Source organism: Leuciscus leuciscus (genome assembly GCF_965113295.1).
Source record: "Leuciscus leuciscus genome assembly, chromosome: 10".
Classification (NCBI taxonomy): domain Eukaryota; kingdom Metazoa; phylum Chordata; class Actinopteri; order Cypriniformes; family Leuciscidae; genus Leuciscus; species Leuciscus leuciscus.
Window position 1 is genome coordinate 18,894,072 of NC_138734.1, and position 22,934 is coordinate 18,917,005.

The 22,934-nt window shown below is 41.1% G+C and overlaps 2 protein-coding genes across 2 annotated transcripts; both read right to left on the reverse strand.

Moving 5' to 3' along the window:
- Nucleotides 1–720: 720 nt before the first annotated feature.
- Nucleotides 721–21,730, reverse strand: LOC309508425 (uncharacterized protein). Its single transcript, XM_082183057.1, has 13 exons — nt 20,702–21,730; nt 20,016–20,176; nt 18,941–19,148; nt 16,500–16,575; nt 10,662–10,915; nt 10,433–10,507; nt 9,354–9,541; nt 8,014–8,211; nt 7,657–7,743; nt 5,239–5,492; nt 4,062–4,211; nt 3,131–3,254; nt 721–1,142 (listed from the first exon to the last, which is right to left on the reverse strand). The coding sequence occupies exons 7-13, from the start codon at nt 9,487–9,489 to the stop codon at nt 925–927; spliced, it is 1,167 nt and encodes a 388-aa protein (XP_082039183.1). The 5' UTR covers nt 9,490–9,541; nt 10,433–10,507; nt 10,662–10,915; nt 16,500–16,575; nt 18,941–19,148; nt 20,016–20,176; nt 20,702–21,730; the 3' UTR covers nt 721–924.
- LOC309508458 (uncharacterized protein) lies at nt 11,104–13,088 on the reverse strand. Its single transcript, XM_082183101.1, has 2 exons — nt 11,676–13,088; nt 11,104–11,382 (listed from the first exon to the last, which is right to left on the reverse strand). The coding sequence occupies exons 1-2, from the start codon at nt 12,331–12,333 to the stop codon at nt 11,291–11,293; spliced, it is 750 nt and encodes a 249-aa protein (XP_082039227.1). The 5' UTR covers nt 12,334–13,088; the 3' UTR covers nt 11,104–11,290.
- Nucleotides 21,731–22,934: the final 1,204 nt, after the last annotated feature.

Genomic DNA, 22,934 nt, shown 5'->3' on the forward strand with positions numbered 1-22,934 from the left:
AACAGTTCTCGGTTCTGTACTGGTGTTCCGAGAACCGCTGTACCCGTACGTTCGGTAGTGCGCGCATGCTCAGTATCAACTGCTCGTGCTCATCACTTCTGTCAGCACAACATGTCTCAGTTAAGTGAACTGTTGGATTTACTGGAGTAGCATATGCCTACTCCGGGATATTGGTTTATTTTGAGTCGAAGGGACTGTCAGGACTCAGGCATGTCCGAAAGTGAGTAACTTTAGTAACTTCTTGTGGATCAGTGCTGACGCAAGACGCGAACTGTTTCGAACGATTCAGTCCGATTTAGTGTACTGGTTCGACCAGTTCACTAAAAAGAACCGGTTCAAAAGAACGATTCGTTCACGAACCGGCCATCACTACTACCATAGTGAAAAATGTATAAAGCATTTGGATAATCAGTTTATAATGCTGGGTGAGATCAGTGAATCAGGTCACTAGTAATTTCATCATCAAAACACAACCAGGACTGCGTTTCCCAAAAGCATCTTAAGCTTAACTTGATCGCAAACCAACTGCAACAAATGTTCTGTACTATTAAATTAGGCGTATGATGCTTTCGGGAAACAGCCCAAGTCATAGTTTCTCTTGCCAGAGCAAATGTGCTTTACAAACACAGAGATGGAGCAGCCAGAGAAAAACTACTGTTAAAAATCGGTATGAACTTTAATTCCCTATGAAAATCAAATAGACACAACTTCTTTTTAAAATTTTTTTATCAAGTTCATTGTAAATACATTTGTACAACTGTACAGAACTCCTAAACCATTTCAATAAAAGCCAACATTTCAACATCTTGAAACATTGAAAAACTGATCAATGCTTAACAATGGTAAGATTCTTCATTTATAAAGCTAAAATTGTATGGAAAACAATGAAATGAGGTAACTTGTGAATTCAGAAAATTCCACTTTCTACAATAATCCAAACCCACTGTCATTTGTGGCAATGCAGTTCTCTAAATGAACACTAAATTCGCTGTAACTCTTGTAGTAACCTGGCAAGCGAAGCATGCGGTAGCATGTGGATGAAGTGGGATATTCCGCTCTAACCACCTCCACTTTCATGTTAGCCATGGGTATCTCCCATCCAACCCAAAACTTGACGAGCTGTTTCAGCTGCTCTTGGGACACTGAAAATAAAAAGAGCCAAAGCACAAGAAAACTGAGTCTCTAACCCTACATGTTGCAGTAAAAAAACTATTTGGCTAATTTGCAGGCATGTTAAGGTTAATTAAGGTTAATAGTGTACATGTTTTTCCTATGATGTCTGACATGTTTGTATAATTGAGTAAATACACTTTGTTGATGTGACTTCACAAGTAGGACAAAACAAGTGCTCAGCATGGCAGAGGGACAGATCTTAAAATTATTTTATTTCCTCATGCGTTGTACACAAACAGGCAATGTAAACCACCGCCAATAAGAAATATTCAAAATCAAAATGCAGAGAATTTTTTAATGAACATAATAACTTAAAGTGTAAGTTGCAGGTTAACCACCACAGCCAATTAATGTGTAAATTAAAGTGCTCTATATGTATATATTTAATTATTTCTGTCTTAAAATGCGTTAAAACAACATTTATTGGGGTTTCTTCAAAGGTAGCGTGTTTTTTCAGTTACTGGGTGATGACGTCATAAGAGGCACTCGCAACCCACACTCCGCTAGATTCCTACTGTATTATGGCTATTTGGAGAACGACTGAGGAAGTGGGAAACCATCAAATTCTTTATGGACCACAGCCCTACAATTTTTAAGAGGGGAGCCATGGCACTCAAAGAGTTATTAAAACCTAGGCAAGAGTTTACGTCAAAATGTATATCAACTTACTTCGAAATTAAATGATCTGTTGCAGAAAATAATGTTTTAGTATAATAATAAAATGTTTAGTTTTACAGTCCATTCATTGTGTTTCCAATCTTTAAAATAATACAGTGAAAAGGCAGTAGCCTATGAGATAAACATGTTTCTAACATGTTTTATTTTGTTACACTTATTGATGTTCAATAAAATAGGCTACAAGAAACATGCATTTCGTCCCTCTGAAAGAATTGCACTCATGCTCAGCTCATCAGCTCATCGGTTCTCCGTATCGAACGTGTTCGAAATAAACAGTTCTCGGTTCTGTACTGGTGTTCCGAGAACCGCTGTACCCGTACGTTCGGTAGTGCGCGCATGCTCAGTATCAACTGCTCGTGCTCATCACTTCTGTCAGCACAACATGTCTCAGTTAAGTGAACTGTTGGATTTACTGGAGTAGCATATGCCTACTCCGGGATATTGGTTTATTTTGAGTCGAAGGGACTGTCAGGACTCAGGCATGTCCGAAAGTGAGTAACTTTAGTAACTTCTTGTGGATCAGTGCTGACGCAAGACGCGAACTGTTTCGAACGATTCAGTCCGATTTAGTGTACTGGTTCGACCAGTTCACTAAAAAGAACCGGTTCAAAAGAACGATTCGTTCACGAACCGGCCATCACTACTACCATAGTGAAAAATGTATAAAGCATTTGGATAATCAGTTTATAATGCTGGGTGAGATCAGTGAATCAGGTCACTAGTAATTTCATCATCAAAACACAACCAGGACTGCGTTTCCCAAAAGCATCTTAAGCTTAACTTGATCGCAAACCAACTGCAACAAATGTTCTGTACTATTAAATTAGGCGTATGATGCTTTCGGGAAACAGCCCAAGTCATAGTTTCTCTTGCCAGAGCAAATGTGCTTTACAAACACAGAGATGGAGCAGCCAGAGAAAAACTACTGTTAAAAAGGAATATTACCGTCTAAACTTCTGTTGCATCTCAAGAACTTTTGTAGATGTATGACAGAAATAAAGTCAAACTAGTAATAATAAGCGCAATAATGTGTAATGGCTCGAAGTCAGTTGGTGTTTCTCTTTTTTCTGTTCTTGTTGTTTCTCTTTCCTTCAATGGTTCTGCTTATTAACATCAGGTGTCACCACTAATGGCCAATCATCACTTAATTAATCACTTAATTATCTCATTAACTTCAACACTGCTTCAGTGTTAATTTGAACACTCTGTAGTGTGGACACATATGTACACTGAGGAGTGTTAATTTAACACTGAGGATTTTGCTGTGTATGCAATTTACCTGTTTTCATAAACTGACGCAAGTACCCCATAATTCTGCATTTGATGTCAATTGAGTACCCACCGTCATCTCCATCATCCTCCAACCCTCCTTCATCAGGCCATTTGATGTGGTCTAGAATAACCTAAGAACACAAGATGATTATGACAACTATACAAATTTTATCATCACTTGCAGGTTTCATTCTTTTGTGGCTTAGTATGTGTTGTGTCCCATTTATTTGCGTTTCTAATTGCTCCAATAACAACAAAAAAATATTCCTTGATACTAAGATACATACCACAGTTACAAAAATTGTCAGATGGCACTTTTTCCAATTAAAATTACTGTTGGACAAAAAAGTGGAATACCTCAGCACTGCATTCAGCCATTGACTGACGTGGAAAAACCGATGACACTGTGTCAGGTCGAGATTCCAAAAGTGGCAAAATCAATGACTCCCTCAATCCCTGCTTAAACTGCTTCAGCTGGCGTGCGTTTCGTCCAAGAACCTCAAAATATCAGAAGGATAAAATATTATTTTTCCTGCCATGACATTTTTTCCCTTTTACTATGCTTAACTATGTTATTTTGTTTCAAAGTATTCTGCTACATACAGTAGTCACATACAGATTAAATAATTACAGTCTGTTGTTGCTATCTTAAGTATGGAGCTTGGAGAGAGTGTTTCATAAATTTACTCATAAATTACTGCACTGGAGATGCTGGTAAAGGGTTAGAGACACCATTAAGCCCTTTTCAGTTGCATACAAACTACGAGAAAAAGTCCAATTACCACTAGGTCTGGAAAAGTAACCAGGAATGTACATTAAAAAAAAGAACAAAGCATGTCTGAAATATGAAAATGTCCAGTTAGATGGGACAAATACTTTACACACCCAAATTACCCAATCCTTCATATTTTTTTTTAATGCTGGAACTTTGGACTTACTGCATGTTGAAGCAGATTGTGAAGAAGCCAAGTCCTGTTGGTTTCTGTTAATACAGGGAGATCCCATGCCAGTGCCAACTCATTTACAGCTGTCCTCTGATCCTCAGTGAGTCCACAGCATTGGTTCTTGGATGCTTCATCTTCAAAAAGCTTTCAAATCAATATGAGACCCATCACAATTACATATCAATTGTATATACCACTTAATACAGAGCAGTCTAAATAATTTTTACAATGATAGCTTTGTTTTGGCTTATGGAATGCAACATATTTGCCGTTCTCAGTAGAAGAGACTGGTCAAGCTTTAAAGGGATAGTTCACTTTAAAATGAAAATTCTGTCATCATATACTCACCCTCATGTTGTTTCAAACCTGTATGAATTTTCAGACAGTTTCTGGTCCTATTAATTTCCATAGTATATATTTTTTTCTACTATGGAAGTTAATGAGACCAGAAACTGTCTGGTTACTGACATTCTTCTAAATATCTTCCTTTCTGTTCAGCAGAAGAAAGAAATTCATACAGGTTTGAAACAACATGAGGGTGAGTATATGATGACAGAATTTTCATTTTAAAGTGAACTATCCCTTTAATTTTAAGGTACATTCATATCTGGTGAACTGTGTTCGAATTATGAACCTTTTAAAACATTTACCCACTTTACAGTGTCCCAGAGTAAGTGATCAATCATCTGATGCCTGATGTTTGGCTAGTTGTGTTTAATATTAGTTTATATGAAAAAGTCTAGGTTTGATTCCGTATGTGGTGCTTACATTTGTAATTTGTTGCAGTTGTAACCAAGTCCAGGGTTCCTACAAAAATCAAAAAAACTTTTTTTTTATCATTCTGATGTACTTGTCCAGACCAGGAAATTACAAAAATTCTTTACTTTCCACAAATTACTCAAATTCCATACTTTTTCAAACTTTGTTTTCCATACTTTTGCATAGGAACTCAGACATACATCTCATGGTATCAAGATTATATTGAATTGTCTCGTTAATTTTGTTAAGCTAAAACGTGTACTTAGTATAAAATGACATTAAATTCCCACACAGTTCACCTGATATGGATGTACTCTAAAATTAAAGCTGACAATATGCACTTTCACATCTGCATTGTAAAAAAAAATACTGGAGTACAGATATGGATTGAATTGCACTTCTTGGAACATACCGGTCTGATGGTCTCCTTGATGTCTAGATCTGCCACATCTTCAAGTGTGATGGTGGCTGTCTGGGGTGTTCCACCTAACAGCACATGAAGAACTGCAGGGCTAAGACCTGTCAGACGAGGTCCACCATGCAGAAAAGAATGGCCAATCATTCTCCCTGCCATGATAAACATTTCATTCTGCGCCAAAACTTGTGAGGTGGAAAGGATTAGATCGTCAGGTTGGCCCTCAAAGAGTAAAGTGCCGCATGCATTTCCTACAGGGAAATAAACCAAAGATTTTTACATTTGAAGTTCACAGTTAGATTTTTTTTGACAGTCCCCAGTTTAAAGGTATACAATGAGTGATATAAAGATTCTGTATGTCTGAGGTGAAATTACACCTGTAGGCAAGGCAAGGCAAGGCAAGGCAAGGCAAGTTTATTTATATAGCACATTTCATACACAATGGCAATTCAAAGTGCTTTACATAGAAGAAATTAAAATAATGAAAAGAAATAAGAATAATTAAAACAGTTTAGAAAAATAAAATAAAATACAGTACTTTTAAAAAATAAAAAAGAATATTTATTATAGATCTTTCTTTCAAAGGATTCCCTTAAGACTTAAATCTTTCAACCTTCTTTTAACCTTCAATCTTCTTACGACTTCCATCTATCAACTTTCCTTTAACTTTCTTTTCTCCCTCATTTACTCACACGTTCTTTCCACTTTCTTTAGCACTTTAGCACTGCGTTCACATTCTTTCTCAGACGAAAACTTTAATATCGTCATTTAAATACTGTTCTACTTTCAAACCCACATTAATCACTTTCACATTATCACCTTCTGAGTGGGCATTTACAGTTTCGGGCTAAATGCCCTGCTGACATAGGAGAAATTAAAATAATTAAAAGAAATAAGAATAATTAAAACAGTTTAGAAAAATAGAGTAAAATACAGTACAGTACAAACAGTCGGACGAACAGCGGCACAGTGCTCATTCAGTAAATGCACAGCTAAACAGAAGTGTTTTGAGTCTGGATTTGAATGTGACCACTGTAGGAGCACCTCTGATCTCTTCTGGAAGCTGGTTCCAGCTGTGGCTGGCATAATAGCTAAAAGCAGACTCACCATGTTTAGAATGAACCCTTGGTATTTCTAGCTGATATGATCCTAATGATCTGAGTGATCTGTTGGGTTTATATTCAGTGAGCATATCTGCAATGTATTGAGGTCCTAGGCCATTGAATGATTTATATACCAGTAATAATACTTTAAAATCAATCCTAAATCTAACTGGGAGCCAGTGTAAAGACCTGAGGACTGGTGTGATATGTTCATATTTTCTGGTTCTGCTCAGAATCCTGGCGGCAGCGTTCTGTATGAGCTGCAACTGTCTTATGGTCTTTTTGGGAAGGCCAGTGAGGAGTCCATTACAATAATCCACCCTGCTGGTGATGAAAGCATGCACAAGTTTCTCTAAGTCTTGTCTGGAAACAAAGCATCTGATTCTTGCAATATTTTTCAGATGATAGTATGCTGATTTAGTTATTGCTTTGACATGACTACTGAAACTAAGGTCTGACTCTAGTGTCACACCAAGATTCCTGACTTGATTTTTAGTTGTTTGACCCCTAGAGAGAAGGTATGCGTTCACTTTGAGAACTTCATCTTTGTTTCCAAACGCAATAACTTCAGTTTTGTCTTTGTTTAATTGAAGAAAGTTTTGACACATCCAACTGTTGACTTCGTCAATGCATCGGCACAGGGAGTCAATAGGGCTGTAATCGTTAGGCGATAGGGCTAAGTACAGCTGTGTGTCGTCTGCATAGCTGTGGTAAGCAATTTGGTTATTTCTCATTATTTGGCTCATTGGGAGCATATACAGGTTGAACAGGAGTGGCGCAAGAATTGAAGTTTAGTTTGTTTAGTTTGTTTAGTTTGTTTAGTTTAGTTTGTTTAGTTTTAGTAGTTTAGTTTGATTAGTTTGTTTGGTCATTTTTTGTCATCATTCAGTCTGCTTTTTTGATGCGCACCAGGGTTCAGGTGGCAGCGTTCACACTTATTCAAATGAACTGCACTAACAGAGCAATTGAACCAAACATGCCAAGTGAGAACACCCTTAGGGACATGTAAACGAACCAAGACCAGGAAGATGAGACCCTAAAAAGGACAGAATGCTTACTCATATCATTTTTTTTTTCGCCATTGTCGCAAGTTTGCCCATCACAGTTCGGTACAGGCATCAGAACCGCGTCTCCATGCAGCAGATCTGTGTTTGTGTGTGTGAGGAATTAATGGGGTTTTTTTTGGGTCCAGACCAAACATACCAAGCGAACCGAGCTACAAGTGTGAACACACCCTAAAAGAAACCTTTAAGAACTTAATTTAGCTAAATTATTATTTTATCTTTATACCAGATTTGTCCAGTAAACTTACCAAAATCAACAGTAAAACCATGTTGCAACTTGTGCATTACCATACTTAAAAAGTGTCGATTCACACCATCCCCAATAGCCAAATCTCCTGAAAATACAAGAAATTACAAACACAAAGTCAAAGGAGTGCACTAATATACTGTACAAAAATTTAAAGATAATTTTCTCCAATATTCTCCCCCATTATACGAAAATATGAAATGTATGCAGTATATGCTCAATTTATTTTAGAATATGATCTTAAGAAAGAGAAAAAAGCAAGAAAGCAGTGAGTAGACAATCAATGCTCTTATACATGTAATTAAATCAATAAGATGTACATCATATGTACAGCTTACTGTCTGTTAAGTTACAGTACCCTGTAATTTAGCTTGGAATGGTCTTGCCCAATCAATGTAGGGAGCCTTGTAGAAGTTGAGGATTGTTCCCTCTTGCTCCTCTACATCTTCTTCGATGTCTAGTTTAATTTTCAGGGTTGGCTCGTCTTCTTTTTTTTGCAGCCACTGTCTTCTGTAGTGGTCTGCTGCCAGTTCTGGACTGACAATGCCTTTCCAAGCTGGAAATGAAAACAGAAAAGTTGTTTAAAGCCACAGTACCAAGCTGTCTGAATCAACATGGTCTGCAACTCAATTGAGTCAATAAAGTCTCCATGAGATAATGTACTGTAAACCACACAGGCTCATACACTTAAATGGTTAGTTCACCCCCCAAAAAATATTTTCTGTCATTAATTCCTCTCCCTCATGTCGTTCCAAACTCGTAAACCTTTGTTCATCTTCGGAACACAAATTAAGATATTTTTATGAAATCCGAGAGGTTTCTGAACCAGCCGTAGGCAGCAACATCATTGCAACATTCAAGGCCCAGAAAGGCAGTTAATACATGGTTAAAATAGTCATGTGACTCCAGTGGTTCAACCTTAATATTATGAAGCGACGAGAAAACGTTTTGTGGGCAAAAGACAAACAACAATTTTTGTTTATTCAACAATCTCTTCTCTCTTCTCCTAAGCTGTTCACATAGTGAAAACAGTCCCGTGTTCTATGTCAGAATGCTGGCTCATTATTGGCCAAGCTCCTGCATCAGCATCACACACGTGTCGTGGTGATCACGTGACCAGCCTTGGCCAATAATGAGCCAGCGTTCTGACGTAGAACCTGAAGCGCTGGACTGTGTTTACTAGGTGAACAGCGTAAGAGAATGAAGCTGAAGAGAAGAGATTGTTGAATAAAGTCGATATTTTTATTTTTTGCACACAACATATTCTCGTCGCTTTATTACATTAAGGTTGAGCCACTGGAGTCACATGGAGTATATTAACCATGTCTTTACTGCCTTTCTGGGCCTTGAAAGTTTCAATGGCTGGTCCAGAAAGCTCAGATTTCATCAAAAATATCTTCATTTGTGTTCTGAAGATGAACAAAGGTCTTACGGGTTTGGAACGTCATGAGGGAGAGGAATGAATGACAGAGTTCACATTTTTGGGTGAACTAACCCTTTAACAACACAGTCTGCATGGCTACAGTGGTCTAAGTAACTAGTATGAATATATAAGAAATGTGGACCAGGCTGAGTCAGACATTTTGCAATGTCTACATTGTAGATTTGGAATTTACATTTCACAATTAGAGCATGTTTCACAATAATGTCCGACTGTATTGAGTTAACTTGAGAACAAATGAATAAATCAACACTAACCCAAATCATCAGTTTTTACAGGTCTGGACCCTAATGGCATATCCTCTGGTGGAAGAGTAGCTGATGTGCTAGGTCTTGTGCGAAGTGTTGAGTCGACAGAGAAAAAAGAGGCACCAGTGCTGCTTTCAGAGTCCATTTGAACGCTTTCAGAGTCAGGCAGTGTAGATGTGGAAATAATCTCTGCAAAACTTAACATTAAAACATAAACACACATGAACACTCTATAACAAACAACATTACACTTACACTCACACTCAGATCATTACACAAAAGATATTTGCAAACATGGCATTGTGCATGTGGCACACCTGATTGCAGTCTGTATGAAGCTAACCTATCAGCTACCCCTCAAGCATCTGAAAACATTATGATTGCTAAAAGCCCAGTAATGTATAACTACAATCAGTAAATATTACATGATGTGCAGTCTACAGTGAGGACTTTTAAAGAAAGTTATAATTGTGTAAGCATGACTTTACACCAAATTAAAGATTAAGCTTACTTTAGTAACTTTACAATGTTCTTTGTAATAATGTGCTGGGTGATATGAAAATTATAATACATTTTTTTTTAAACATTTTCATGATTCACAAATTGTATCTAGATTTCCTTGCTTTTCACTAAACATACTAAACAAATAGCAAGACATACTAATTCAAATAAATATTTTATATCTTATAAGACTATTTTAATTAGTCTGCCAATGTGAGCAATACGAGTTGTTTTAAATCTGGATGTTACAATTAAGCTTTTTTCACCTTTTCAGAAAGTGAATCAATTTAAATTATTGATATAACAGCACTGGCACAGTTTTTTTGTTTTTGTTTGTTGTTTTACATCATGCTTGCGATACCTTTCACCACATGAACTTGCATGGTAGGCAACAATCTCTGCAGGAAACTGCTTTCCACAAATTGGACAGGAGTCCTAAGGGCCAAGTGGTTATAAAGAGGTATATAAATTTAAAAATACTACAGTGGTATATGAACCAAGATACTGAAGTTTGTGATATCAGTCTGTGTAATTTTTTTTCTGGATTGCAGCTTTAATATTAACCTGAAACATGATTGATGGCTTACCACACAAATAAGGTCTGACTCCTGTCCTGCTGGCTGGTCTACTGTCTGGTCTGCTTCCTCTTCAGATTCATCTTTCTTTGAATATAAAACACACAAAAAAAAACCTTTATAACAATGACTTGTCAGCTGAAAACTGAATTACACTACAATGATTCAATCAAACCATAGAAGAGGACATGAAGTGTTATATTTATTTTATAAAACAACTAGAATTTAGAAGACAACTTACATTATCTCCACAGGACTCAATGTGGAACTGTATCAGGGGTAGAGGAATCAACTTGCCACAAGTCATGCATGCGTTTTTTGGCATTCTTTCGAACTCTGCAGCATCAAATGGGAGTGGGGTGGTATCTATCTTTTCTTGAAGAGGGACAATGTATATTACATTTTTCCCATTGTTTGATGAAGACTTTAGGACTTTAGCAGTGTACCCTTCAGCGCCCTGGGGCAATGGAGTGGTTTTTCTTTGTCCACTGCCCCCTTTGAAAACATAAAACATTTTAGTAGCTCATTCAAATGACCTTTTCTTCCTTTGTATGATGGAATATGATATTATTCAAGATGACATATATTAAAATTTAACACAAACAAACCTTTTGTGCTTAACTGATATATAACTAGATCTAGATACTTAACAGGTCTGGATGTTTTCTGTAACAATGTGTCGTGAGGCCTGGAGTAAAATATGAGGAGGACTCAAATGCAGTGAGGAGAAGTGAAAAGTTTATTAGAAAACTTCGTGAACAATATAATAAATTCCGTGACACAGTGAATAATCGTGAAGCCTCCCCGATCGGCGGTTCCAGAGAGAACAGGCCGCAATCCTGCGGACGTGAAGATAAGCAGAGACCACCGTCAGACAGAGAGAACCCAGGAATGTCCAGCAATAGACGAGGACAGGGACCAGCAGGTGAACAGTCCTGCACCGATCTTCACGTCTAGGAATCCTGAACACAGATCACTGGTAAGTAGCACAGCTAACACCAGCAGACCAGAAACACACACGCGACATAAAACAATCCACTGACAAACACTGGTAGACACAGCTGGGGATATAAGGGGTAGAGGAAACGAGCGACAGGTGAGGAAGATCAGCTTGTGATTGTGCTAATTGCCACCCTCACAAGCTGCAGAAATGACAGGACCAAAACAAACAACTGAGAGGGACCGGTGACACACCCTGACCCGTGACAGAACCCCCCCCCTCAGGGACGCCTCCTGGCGTCCCCGGAGGACTCACCATGACGCCGATGGAATTGGTCAATGAGAGCGCGGTCCAGCACGTCACGAGACGGAATCCAGCATCTCTCCTCCGGACCATAACCCTCCCAGTCTACCAGATATTGATGACCTCTACCCCTCCGTCTCACATCAAGAAGTCTACGCACCGTGTAGGCGGGCAACCCCTCGACGAGTCTGGGAGGCGGCGGAGCAGAGGTCTGGGGCTGAAGTGGGGAGCGAATAACGGGCTTGACCTCGGAAACGTGAAACACCGGGTGAATTCTCTTAAATTGGGGGGGTAATTTGAGCCGAACCGTCACCGGGTTAAGCACCTTGGTTATAATGTACGGTCCAATAAATTTGGGTCCCAGTTTACGTGCGGGAAGTCTGAGGGGAATGTCCTTGGTAGACAACCAAACTTTTTGCCCACACACGTAAAGTGGGGGCCTAGACCGGTGACGGTCCGCCGACGCCCTGTTCCTTTCACCAGTCCGGGAAAGGGCTTCTCTGGCGAGCCTCCACGTACGAAGGCATCTCTGAATGAACGTCTGCGCGGATGGAACAATGGCGTCGGTCTCTTGGGAGGGAAATAACGGGGGCTGGTAGCCTAAACAGCACTGGAAGGGCGACAATCCCGTAGACGAGACCCGGAGTGAGTTATGTGCGTACTCGACCATGGTTAATCAAGAACTCCAAGTCGACGGTTCTGCCGACGCCACACAGCGCAGGACTCTCTCCAAGTCCTGATTTGCTCGCTCAGCCTGACCGTTAGTCTGCGGATGGTAACCGGAGGATAAACTCGCAGTCGCCCCCAACTGTCGACAGAATTCTGTCCAAAATCTAGACACAAATTGGTGACCCCTGTCAGAGACCACGTCCACCGGGAGGCCATGGATGCGAAAAACGTGGTCTAAGACAATGGCCGCTGTCTCCCTCGCTGAAGGTAATTTGGGGAGGGGAATGAAATGAACCGCCTTCGAGAACCTGTCGACCACCGTGAGGACCACGGTATTGCCACTAGATGGGGGTAGACCTGTGACAAAGTCCATGGCTATGTGTGACCAGGGTCTGGAAGGGATAGACAGTGGCCGGAGTAGCCCTGCTGAGGGTCGATTCGAGCCCTTACCCACCGCACACACCGGACAAGCCGAAACAAACTCTCGAGCGTCCCCCGCCATCGAAGGCCACCAGAACCATTGCTTGATTAACGAACATGTTCGAGCAGCTCCCGGGTGGCAAGCTAGACTGGATGAGTGACCCCACTGAAGTACGCTAGTTCGGACCGGCTCCGGCACGAACAACAAACTCGCTGGACACCCCGCGGGAATAGTGACGTCGCGTAACGCCTCACGAACCCTGGACTCCACCCCCCAAGTAACCGCCGCGACCACCCGGTTGGGAGGCACGATGGTTACTGGAGAGGTGGATCCAGCTTCTACTTCAAAAAGCCGTGAGAGCGCATCGGGCTTACCGTTCTTACTACCGGGGCGATACGAGATGTTAAAATCAAATCGGCCGAAAAATAATGCCCAGCGAGCCTGCCGAGAATTTAGTCTCTTAGCGGAACGGATGTATTCTAAGTTCTTATGGTCGGTCCAAACTGTGAATGGAACCCCCGCGCCCTCCAACCAGTGACGCCACTCCTCCAGCGCCAACTTAACAGCCAGTAACTCCTTATTCCCGATGTCGTAATTCCGTTCCGAAGGAGTTAGACGATGAGAAAGAAAGGCGCATGGGTGTATTCTGTCATCCGAAGGGGATCTCTGAGACAAAATTGCCCCCACTCCTACCTCCGACGCATCCACCTCCACAACGAATTGACGAGACGGGTCGGGGTTGGTGAGAATGGGAGCCGAAACAAAGCGGCTCTTTAAGGTTTCGAACGCCTCTTGAGCCTGCGTTGACCAACAGAACCGAATTCGTGTGGAGGTGAGATTCGTCAGCGGAAGGGCGACCTGACTAAAACCCCGAATGAAACGCCTGTAAAAATTGGCGAACCCCAGAAAACGCTGGACCGCCTTGCGATTCTCTGGGGTGGGCCAATCCGCAACCGCCTTTACCTTGGCCGAATCCATTCGGATGCCTTCGGGTGACAGAACGAAACCCAGGAACGGAACCGACCGTGCGTGAAACTCACACTTCTCCACCTTGGCAAATAAACGATTCTCGAGCAGCCGCTGTAACACTCGCCTGACGTGCTGGACATGGTCGTGCTCGTTCTGGGAGAAGATCAGGATGTCATCGAGATACACAAATACAAACCGGTCGACCATGTCTCTGAGCACGTCATTAACGAGTGCCTGGAAGACCGCCGGGGAGTTTGAGAGTCCAAACGGCATAACCAAATACTCAAAATGACCTGTGGGGGGTATTAAAAGCGGTCTTCCATTCGTCCCCCTCCCTAATCCGAACCAGGTGATAAGCATTGCGCAAGTCCAACTTCGTAAAGATAGTCGCCCCCTGTAAGAGTTCGAACGCTGAAGACATCAACGGCAAAGGGTGGCTATTCTTTACCGTGATGTCATTCAGCCCTCGAAAATCTTTACAAGGACGCAGCGACCCATCTTTCTTCCCCACGAAGAAGAACCCCGCCCCAGCTGGAGAGGAAGAGGGTCGAATTATACCGGCTCGCAGAGAATCGTTGATGTATCTTTCCATGGCCTCCCTCTCAGGACCGGAGAGCGAGTATAAGCGCCCCTTAGGCGGAGAAGTGCCAGGAAATAATTCAATCGCACAGTCGTACGGGCGGTGCGGAGGGAGAGATGCAGCTCGGGACTTACTGAACACCGCTCTTAAGTCATGGTAAACCTCCGGTACATCCGCCAGGTTCACCGGTTCCTCCTGTAGGGTAGAAACAGACATTAACGGAGATGATGCCGACATTAAACAATGAGACAGACAGAAGGAACTCCATGCCAACACTGAATTAAGAATCCAGTCAATGTGTGGGTTATGCTTGACCAGCCAGGTGTGCCCCAACACCACTGGAGCGGAAGGAGAGTGTATAAGAAGAAAACGAATCTCCTCGGTATGATTACCCGAAATAGTCAGGTTGACCAGCTTAGTGGACTGGGTAATCTCAGTAAGCGGGGTACCACATAGGGTTCTGGCGGCAATAGGTTCAGCCAGGAGAGAACGTCTAATGCCCAAGCGGTCAGCTAGTTCAAAATCCATAAAATCACCCTCCGCTCCAGAGTCAATAAGTGCCGACACTTGGTGATTAACCCCCTCCAACTGTAGAAAAGCCGGAAGAATGGATTGGCCACCAGATGGCAGTTGTGTGTTGGTGACGCTCACCGTCCTCTGTCCCTTAGACGTAGAGCGTTGTCTCCTTCTTGGACACTCCGCTGCCATGGGACCCGCCTCTCCACAGTAAAGACACAAGTGATTTGTCAAGCGATGACGGCGCTCTATAGCGGTTAGATGGGCTCTCCCGATCTGCATGGGCTCCTCCTCCGGGAGTTCCCAGTGTTGTGAAGCAGCCCCTCTCGTGACTGGTGTCTGGTTGATGACATCCTGAGGAAACCCCACCCTCCGAGTCTGGGCGCGGAGGGAGATCCGGTTATCGACCCGAATGGCGAGATCAATCAATCCGTCGAGTGATGTGGGCAGTTCCAATGAATAAATCTAATCCTTGATGTACTCTGCTAAACCATGAAGAAAATGGTCCCACTGTGCCTTGGGATTCCACCCACAGGAAGCCGCGAGAGTACGGAACTCAATAGAATATCCCGATACGGAGCGAGTCCCCTGTTGTAACAGCGACAACGCTCGGGCCGCCTCTGTCCCCAACGCTGACCGATCAAAGACCTTGCGAAGCTCCTGAGCGAAATCCTCATAGGATTTGCAGCACTCGTTCTCATTGTCCCACATGGCTGTTCCCCACTCTCTCGCAAGCCCTGCCAGGTGCATGATCACAAACGCCACCCTGGATCTCTCCATTGAAAAACAGGAAGGTTGGAGTGAAAAAGTCAATGAGCATTGTGATAGAAATGAGCGACACGAATTAGGCTCACCAGAATAGGAAGCAGGTGGGTTGAGTCGAGGTTCGGATCGGCGAGGCGCTATCCCTTCAGTGTTAAGTGGGACAGGTCCAGTAGGAACCACTGGAGAGCTGGTCTGCAACTGTTCAAGCCGATGAGTAATCGCCGCTAGCTGCTGTGACATCTCTGACATGGCCTGGCGGGAAGCTGCTAATTCCTCCTGCTGTCGTCCCAGCAAAACTCCCTGTTGGGCCAAGGCCCGACGCAATTCTGTCTCCTCTGCTGAGTCCATGATGGGTCAGTGGATTCTGTCGTGAGGCCTGGAGTAAAATATGAGGAGGACTCAAAAGCAGTGAGGAGAAGTGAAAAGTTTATTAGAAAACTTCGTGAACAATATAATAAATTCCGTGACACAGTGAATAATCGTGAAGCCTCCCCGATCGGCGGTTCCAGAGAGAACAGGCCGCAATCCTGCGGACGTGAAGATAAGCAGAGACCACCGTCAGACAGAGAGAACCCAGGAATGTCCAGCAATAGACGAGGACAGGGACCAGCAGGTGAACAGTCCTGCACCGATCTTCACGTCTAGGAATCCTGAACACAGATCACTGGTAAGTAGCACAGCTAACACCAGCAGACCAGAAACACACACGCGACATAAAACAATCCACTGACAAACACTGGTAGACACAGCTGGGGATATAAGGGGTAGAGGAAACGAGCGACAGGTGAGGAAGATCAGCTTGTGATTGTGCTAATTGCCACCCTCACAAGCTGCAGAAATGACAGGACCAAAACAAACAACAGAGAGGGACCGGTGACACACCCTGACCTGTGACACAATGGAGAAAAAACCTCACCTGAAGCCTTTGTAAGCAGCCAACCACCACGCAAATCTCTCATCTTGGGAAATTCTTCCAGCAGCACTCGGCTTATCTGGAATACATTTGCACTGCTGTCATTGTGAAAATATCAGTTCCACCATCTTTTCAGTCAATTGAAACAACTGTGGCATCAGTAAACATTTAATCAATATCATCAAAAGCATATAGTCAGGATTTGGTATCTTTACGACCAGTGTTTTTATGTGTTGTATGAGGTGAAATAGTTAAATGATGACTGATGGCAGTTATCAGATAAAGTTAGATGTTGATAGTTTGTCTGTTCTGTACCAGCTGCAATAAAGGTTGTTTGGTTCACCCGCCAATCTACAGTTCACTGCCCTACTATGTACAGTGATATTTGCAACAATCAGACTGATTTCATACACCTCCATAAACCAGGAATGACTGAAAGACTTCCAGTCATTCCTGGTGTACGGAAGATGGTGTACAGTCTAGCTGTTGCAGATATCAATCTACAAAATCAAGACAGCAGTGACAGGCAGAGCAGGGGATAAATCAGACAAGATAAATGACAACTTGTATGGATTAGACAGACTAACAATGAAATCACTTAAAATGTAAACCACAGTTACAAAGTTCTGTGGCATGATCAAAGCAATTGTAAGACATTACAATATACAGATTATTATCGGCCGATATTAGGCATTTTTCAAACTATCGGTATCGGCATTTATAATGGCCGATAAATGAATATTTAAAAAATAAAATAAAAGCGGACGAAACACGCTTCAACCATGTTGGCGCTGCATAGTTTGTCCACCAGAGGGCACTATACAAGGAAGATCGCTCGGGCTAGAGGAGTGCACGAACAGAGTCCAGAGTTCACCTGAGTCGGGAGATGGCAGCGCCGGATGATTCTGTCAGCATTAAAGACTTTTAAAATAATTTAACTCGCGTTCATGTTTGAATGCCTTGTGTTTGTGATGCAAAAGACTATGCGCGCTAACCATTACCATAGTAAACATAGTAAACGCTTGAAGATACGCATAGTAAAAAAACATAGTGAACGCTTGAAGAAATCAGACCAATCATAAAGGCTATCACAGTCATGTTTTTATTGTATCTGTCAGTAGCCTACGTCTCGTCTCTTTATACCAGTGTGTCCTCTTTCTTTTGTGAAATAGACTTAAACGGTAATTTATTTCTGAGTGACTAATGTGCAATTTTGACATAAATTAATTCATTATGATCAATGTATCACTTTTTATTGTAAACCTGTGGTAAAACATCGATGCTTGGGTTTTAAATATTCAAGTAAACAACAAAAATGCCAGCAAACGGCCGCTTTTACCATGTTTGTTTTCAACGCTGTTTCCAGTGATTTCTGATTAGTTTTCTGATAAATAAAGTAATGATTACTGTATTTATAACTAGCATATATGTAGTTCCAGTCTCTGCATTGTAAAATGTAAGTTAGGCACGCGAGGAGTGAACATTTAGACATAGAGAAAAAGTATCAAACATAGCCTGTGCATAAAAGTTAGCTTTTCTTTTACACGTGTGTGAAATCCAAGTGTGCGTTGCTGACTTCGTTAAACCGCAGCATTAACGAGTCACATAATGTATTTAGTGCATCACTAAGTAGTAGATTTTAGAAGGCAGGCAGCAAATGATGATTGAAAATGGTTTGTTGTAGCTTGATGGAATAGATGGATAGAATTAAAAGAGTGCAGGTAAAGGGATAAGCAAGTTGACATTGTAATTATAAGGTAGCTTATAACATTGACATTTGGCAGACGCTTTTATCAAAAGCGACTTACATTGCATTTCAAGGTACACATTTACAATCTTATCAGTTCTTCACACACACACACACACACACACACACACACACACGCACGCACGCACGCACGCACGCACGCACGCACGCACGCACGCACGCACGCACACACACACACACTATTACATAATTGATTTATTACTGTCAATATTAATAATAATACTTTTTTGTTCAAAGGACTTTAAGTTTCATATCTTAAGTTTGTATTTTTATACATTATATTTATCAGAACTTTAATATATTCTGTTCTGTTGTGACAATAAAACAAACAAGTTTATTTTTAAAATGCATTATCATAATATTTTAGTAAGGCTGAGGACTCATAAATAACGACAAATAACTAATGTTAGGGAAATCTGTTCATGTTTTGTTACGCGTTTCTGGATTTAAAAAAAAATATATATATATCGGCCGATATATCGGAATATCGGATTTTTAAATCACCAAATATTTGTATCGGTATCGGCCTTAAAAATCCTTTATCGGTCGGGCTCTAATACAGATGTCAAAAATTGACAGCCAGTATGGCGACCACAACAGAAATCACATGATTTGAAACAGTAACTGAAATTTTTTTATGTCTTCAGAATCGATTTTTTTTTTTTTTAAGGCTAACCTCTGTGTGATCCACATTTTCAGCCATATTTATGGTCCTCCTTCCAAGACCTGCTTGCAAGAGCACTGCCTCATCCTTTGGGGTTTTGTCGGTGTTCTCAGGTTGCAGGCAGAACTGCAGTTCCATAAACTTTATAGCTGATACACGTGGAGTATCCGCTGACTTTCTTTTTCGTTTCAGGCCTCCAGAATACAAAGATGGGAAACATCTTGGAGGAGGCATAGACAGTTATTAATCAGTGAAAATCTAAATATCAAAGTAACATTTTTTTAATGAATATAAAACGGTGTTGAGTTGTTGTTGTTGTGTAAAATTGTGTTACATTGTAACTGAGTATTTCTTCTTATTAAGTAACGAATAATTGATGACGGGCCATTGAATTATTACAAAATATTACACTGGAGTTAATTATTCTACTTATACAACGGTTACCACACCTTAAATCATTGTTCAGATATTGTATTTCAAGACATTTGTCAGGTTTTTGTCCTTAATATGCTCTTGACTCATTTCTTATGCCACTCACTTCATCTCATCCCAAGCCTCCATTGCTTTCTCAATTGTTCATGTTAACTTAAGACATAAATGACTCATTTTACTTGAAAATACATGTACCTTTGACTCATAGGTACTGTATGTGTATTTAACTGTTCAAGCTCAATTAGTTAAGCACTCAGTTCAGTTCTTACACAGTTCTCTTTTGTTTTTTGTTGTTGTTTTTTTTGCTGTTGAAGTCTGTTTGACCTTTGAAATAATTGAAATCATGTGGCGAAGTGATATGGAACTGTAATGCGGTCAAGACCTGCCTGGAACTACTTTAGCTGTGCATTTCCCTAAAAATAATTGCACACCTAGAATATTCATCAACCAATCAGATTCAAGATTTCAACAGCTCCATAGTATAAATAAAGATAATTCAGCACAGCACACATTCAATTCTTATTTTACAACAGGGCTGAGTGATTACTGGAATGTTTCCTAAGTTGTGTTAAGTAAGAGTGATCTACTTTTTGACCACAATAATTGTGGTTATTTTTGCCAAAAGCAAAATTTAGTTTTGCTAACAATCACTTACCTTTGCATCTCCTGCTGCGCTGTGGCTGGTCTTACAGGTCTGCTGCTGGTAGGAACAGTAGCAGTAAGCTGAGCAGTGGTGTTTTGATGTGACGGAGGTCTTTCCCTTTCACTTTGTATGCAGTTTAGAAGCACACGGACTGCTGACTCAATGTTTGTCTTCTGTTCATTTAGAGAAGTCTGGGTTACATTTAATTAGACGTACTTAGAAAATGGAATCATGTAAATTTTAGTCTTGACTATATAGACACACGATTTGTCTCTGATGCCTAAACCAACATAATTTTAATTGTCAAGAGTATATAAGATCAAATAACAAAGTAAGGAGGCAGGAAGCGCCTGTTTCTAAGTGGTTAAGCATCTGTTGCAGGTCAGCTGATTTGTGACACTGCAGGGCACATGGGAGTGAACTAACTATTCTTAAACTATGTAAATAGTGATTTTATATTTCATGGAACACCAATTTGCAGTAATTTTGGATTTAAAACATGCTTTAAATCGCATTGGCTTTATAGAATGTTAATTAACCTGCTCTGTGACTCACTGCAGCTTCCAATTATGCCTACTGGGCAAATAAAATACCTTTACTTTACTATGGTATTCCTATAAATGTTATCATCCACCAAAAACAAACCAAACCAAAAGAAAGAAAAACATTGTACACATTTGATATGATATGATACTGACCTGCGAAGACCCACTCTGTTCTGTCATTTTTCTAGAGGGTAAAGCAGAAGAGAATATAAGGAATACATCGTTTAATGAGAGTATCTATAATTATGAGACGATTTAATAGCAAACTTAACAGTACAGATACGTTAGGCTAGCATTAGCGTTAGTGTAACTTACATTTCGTGAAACAATAAAGGCTAACCCAACTAAGAAACAATGATGATTACCAACTTAGCCGACCAGAGCACATATTAAAACTACTTAAACAAATGTATAACGGTGAATGATTGCAGGGGGAAGATAAGAAGAAAAAAAACATACCTTTATTGGTCCCTCACATCGCCACCGCGGGAAGATGGTCACGTTTTTTTTTTCCCCTTTCTCGGTCGCGCGCCGACGGCTCAAACGAGCTCTTCTGATTGGCCGAAATTCTCTGCTCTCTGAACAGGGCCTGCCGCTGCCTCACAGATGCACAAATCACTTTTGCTCCACATTTCACGGAGTATATGGTGCAAAAGTGAGAGCGCGCGGAACTTGTCATTTAAAGGCGAAAAAACTGCGTTTGAGACTCGTAGCAGCAGATTCAAGCAGTTGTAGTAATTTGACTTGTGATTATGTTAGAAAACTATCCAAGAAAAGTAATGCATTTGTGACCAGATATTCTACAAGTGTGCAACTCTCATTGTATGGATTCACATATTAATTTGCGGGTGTGCAAAATTTGTCTGTAACTTCACATTTTTGATACGGGTGTGTGAATGCGTTTTGCACCATATTCACTGCAGCAACTGTAGCAAAAAATGTGAGCGTATGAGTTTCTTCATGTGTGATTCGTAGAATAGAATTTGTGCACCTGCAGTGAAGAATGTGTGAAGGTGTAACTGTTGTGTTGTGTTTGTAGGAGAGGAAAAAAATCTACAAGTTTACAACTCCTAAAAAATGTTTCTCTGTGACTTCAAATTTATTGATACACATGTGTGGGTATGCTCTACAGCTACAAATTCCGCTCTCACATGTGTTCAGTAGTTTTGCACCAAAAATACCTTCATAGAAGAAGCGCTGCCAATGAGCCGAATTGCCGTCATTAGGTCCGTTTGTTCAGCTTGCAGCATCCTATTCGGTGGATCCATCAGGCACAAAACTTTGTACATCACACAGGCAAGAAATTTGAAAGTCGTTTCTGTTTTGGCCTTGTGAAGTCCAACAGCTTCAACTTTTATGTCAGTACCTTTTCTTGTGGTTGCGATTCCATTCAGAAAATCCACAAGGGTGTCGTGCGATTTCAGCACCACGGACACCGTCTCAAGGTGTCCAGTCCATCGTTGGTCCAGCAGCCTTTTAAGCTTCTCTCCCTTATACTGTGCAGCTACAGTGGGCTTTCTCAGAAATTTGTACAGTGCATTGCAAATGGCAAAAAAATCTTCAACAGCGCTTTCGGATGAAAACTGCATGCACTATAACCAAATGTAATTGATGATTAAAACAATGAATGTAGGGCATTTCTCTGTTTAATTTGTTTTGAAAATGTTTCTGCATGCCTCCTTCTCTTCCAGACATAGCCCCGTCATAACATTGACTTAATATTTTATTTGTATCGAGACCAACATTTGACAGCTCCTCCAGTACGATGTTTGTGAGTGACAGGGCATCGCACTTGTCTGTGGTCAAGACTGACAACAGCCTCTCTTTCACTGTGCAGTTCTGGTCAACATATCGAAGAACAACAGCGACATTCTCATTGCCCGTCGGGTCCTTGGTTCCATCCACTTTAATTGTACACCATGACTCCCCAACATCTTTAACAATGTTCTCTGTCACGATTGTACTCATCAGTTCAATTAAATCATTTTGAACATCGTGTGATGTGTACGTAGCATTTTTTGGAATTGTACTGAAGGCCTGCGCTAGCTCTTTGTTTTTTCTCAGCGTGTAATCAAATAGAGACAGGAACAGTCCACTGCCCGCGTCACCTCTGTCATCAACTGAATCAATGGTATGTCACGTAACGGATGAATATGAGACGAGGATTCAAATGCAGAGGAATTTATTGATGACATGCAGACAGGGTAACAAACTCAAAAAACACAGAGCTCCAGGAACACGCAACAAGGACAGGTAACTCGGACAACGAACCAGCACAAGACTACAAACACAAGGAGGCTAAATAGGGGAACAAACAAGGAGGGTAACGAGACAGACAGGTGGGACAAATTAACCAATAATCAGATAACCAGATGGGAGGGGCTAG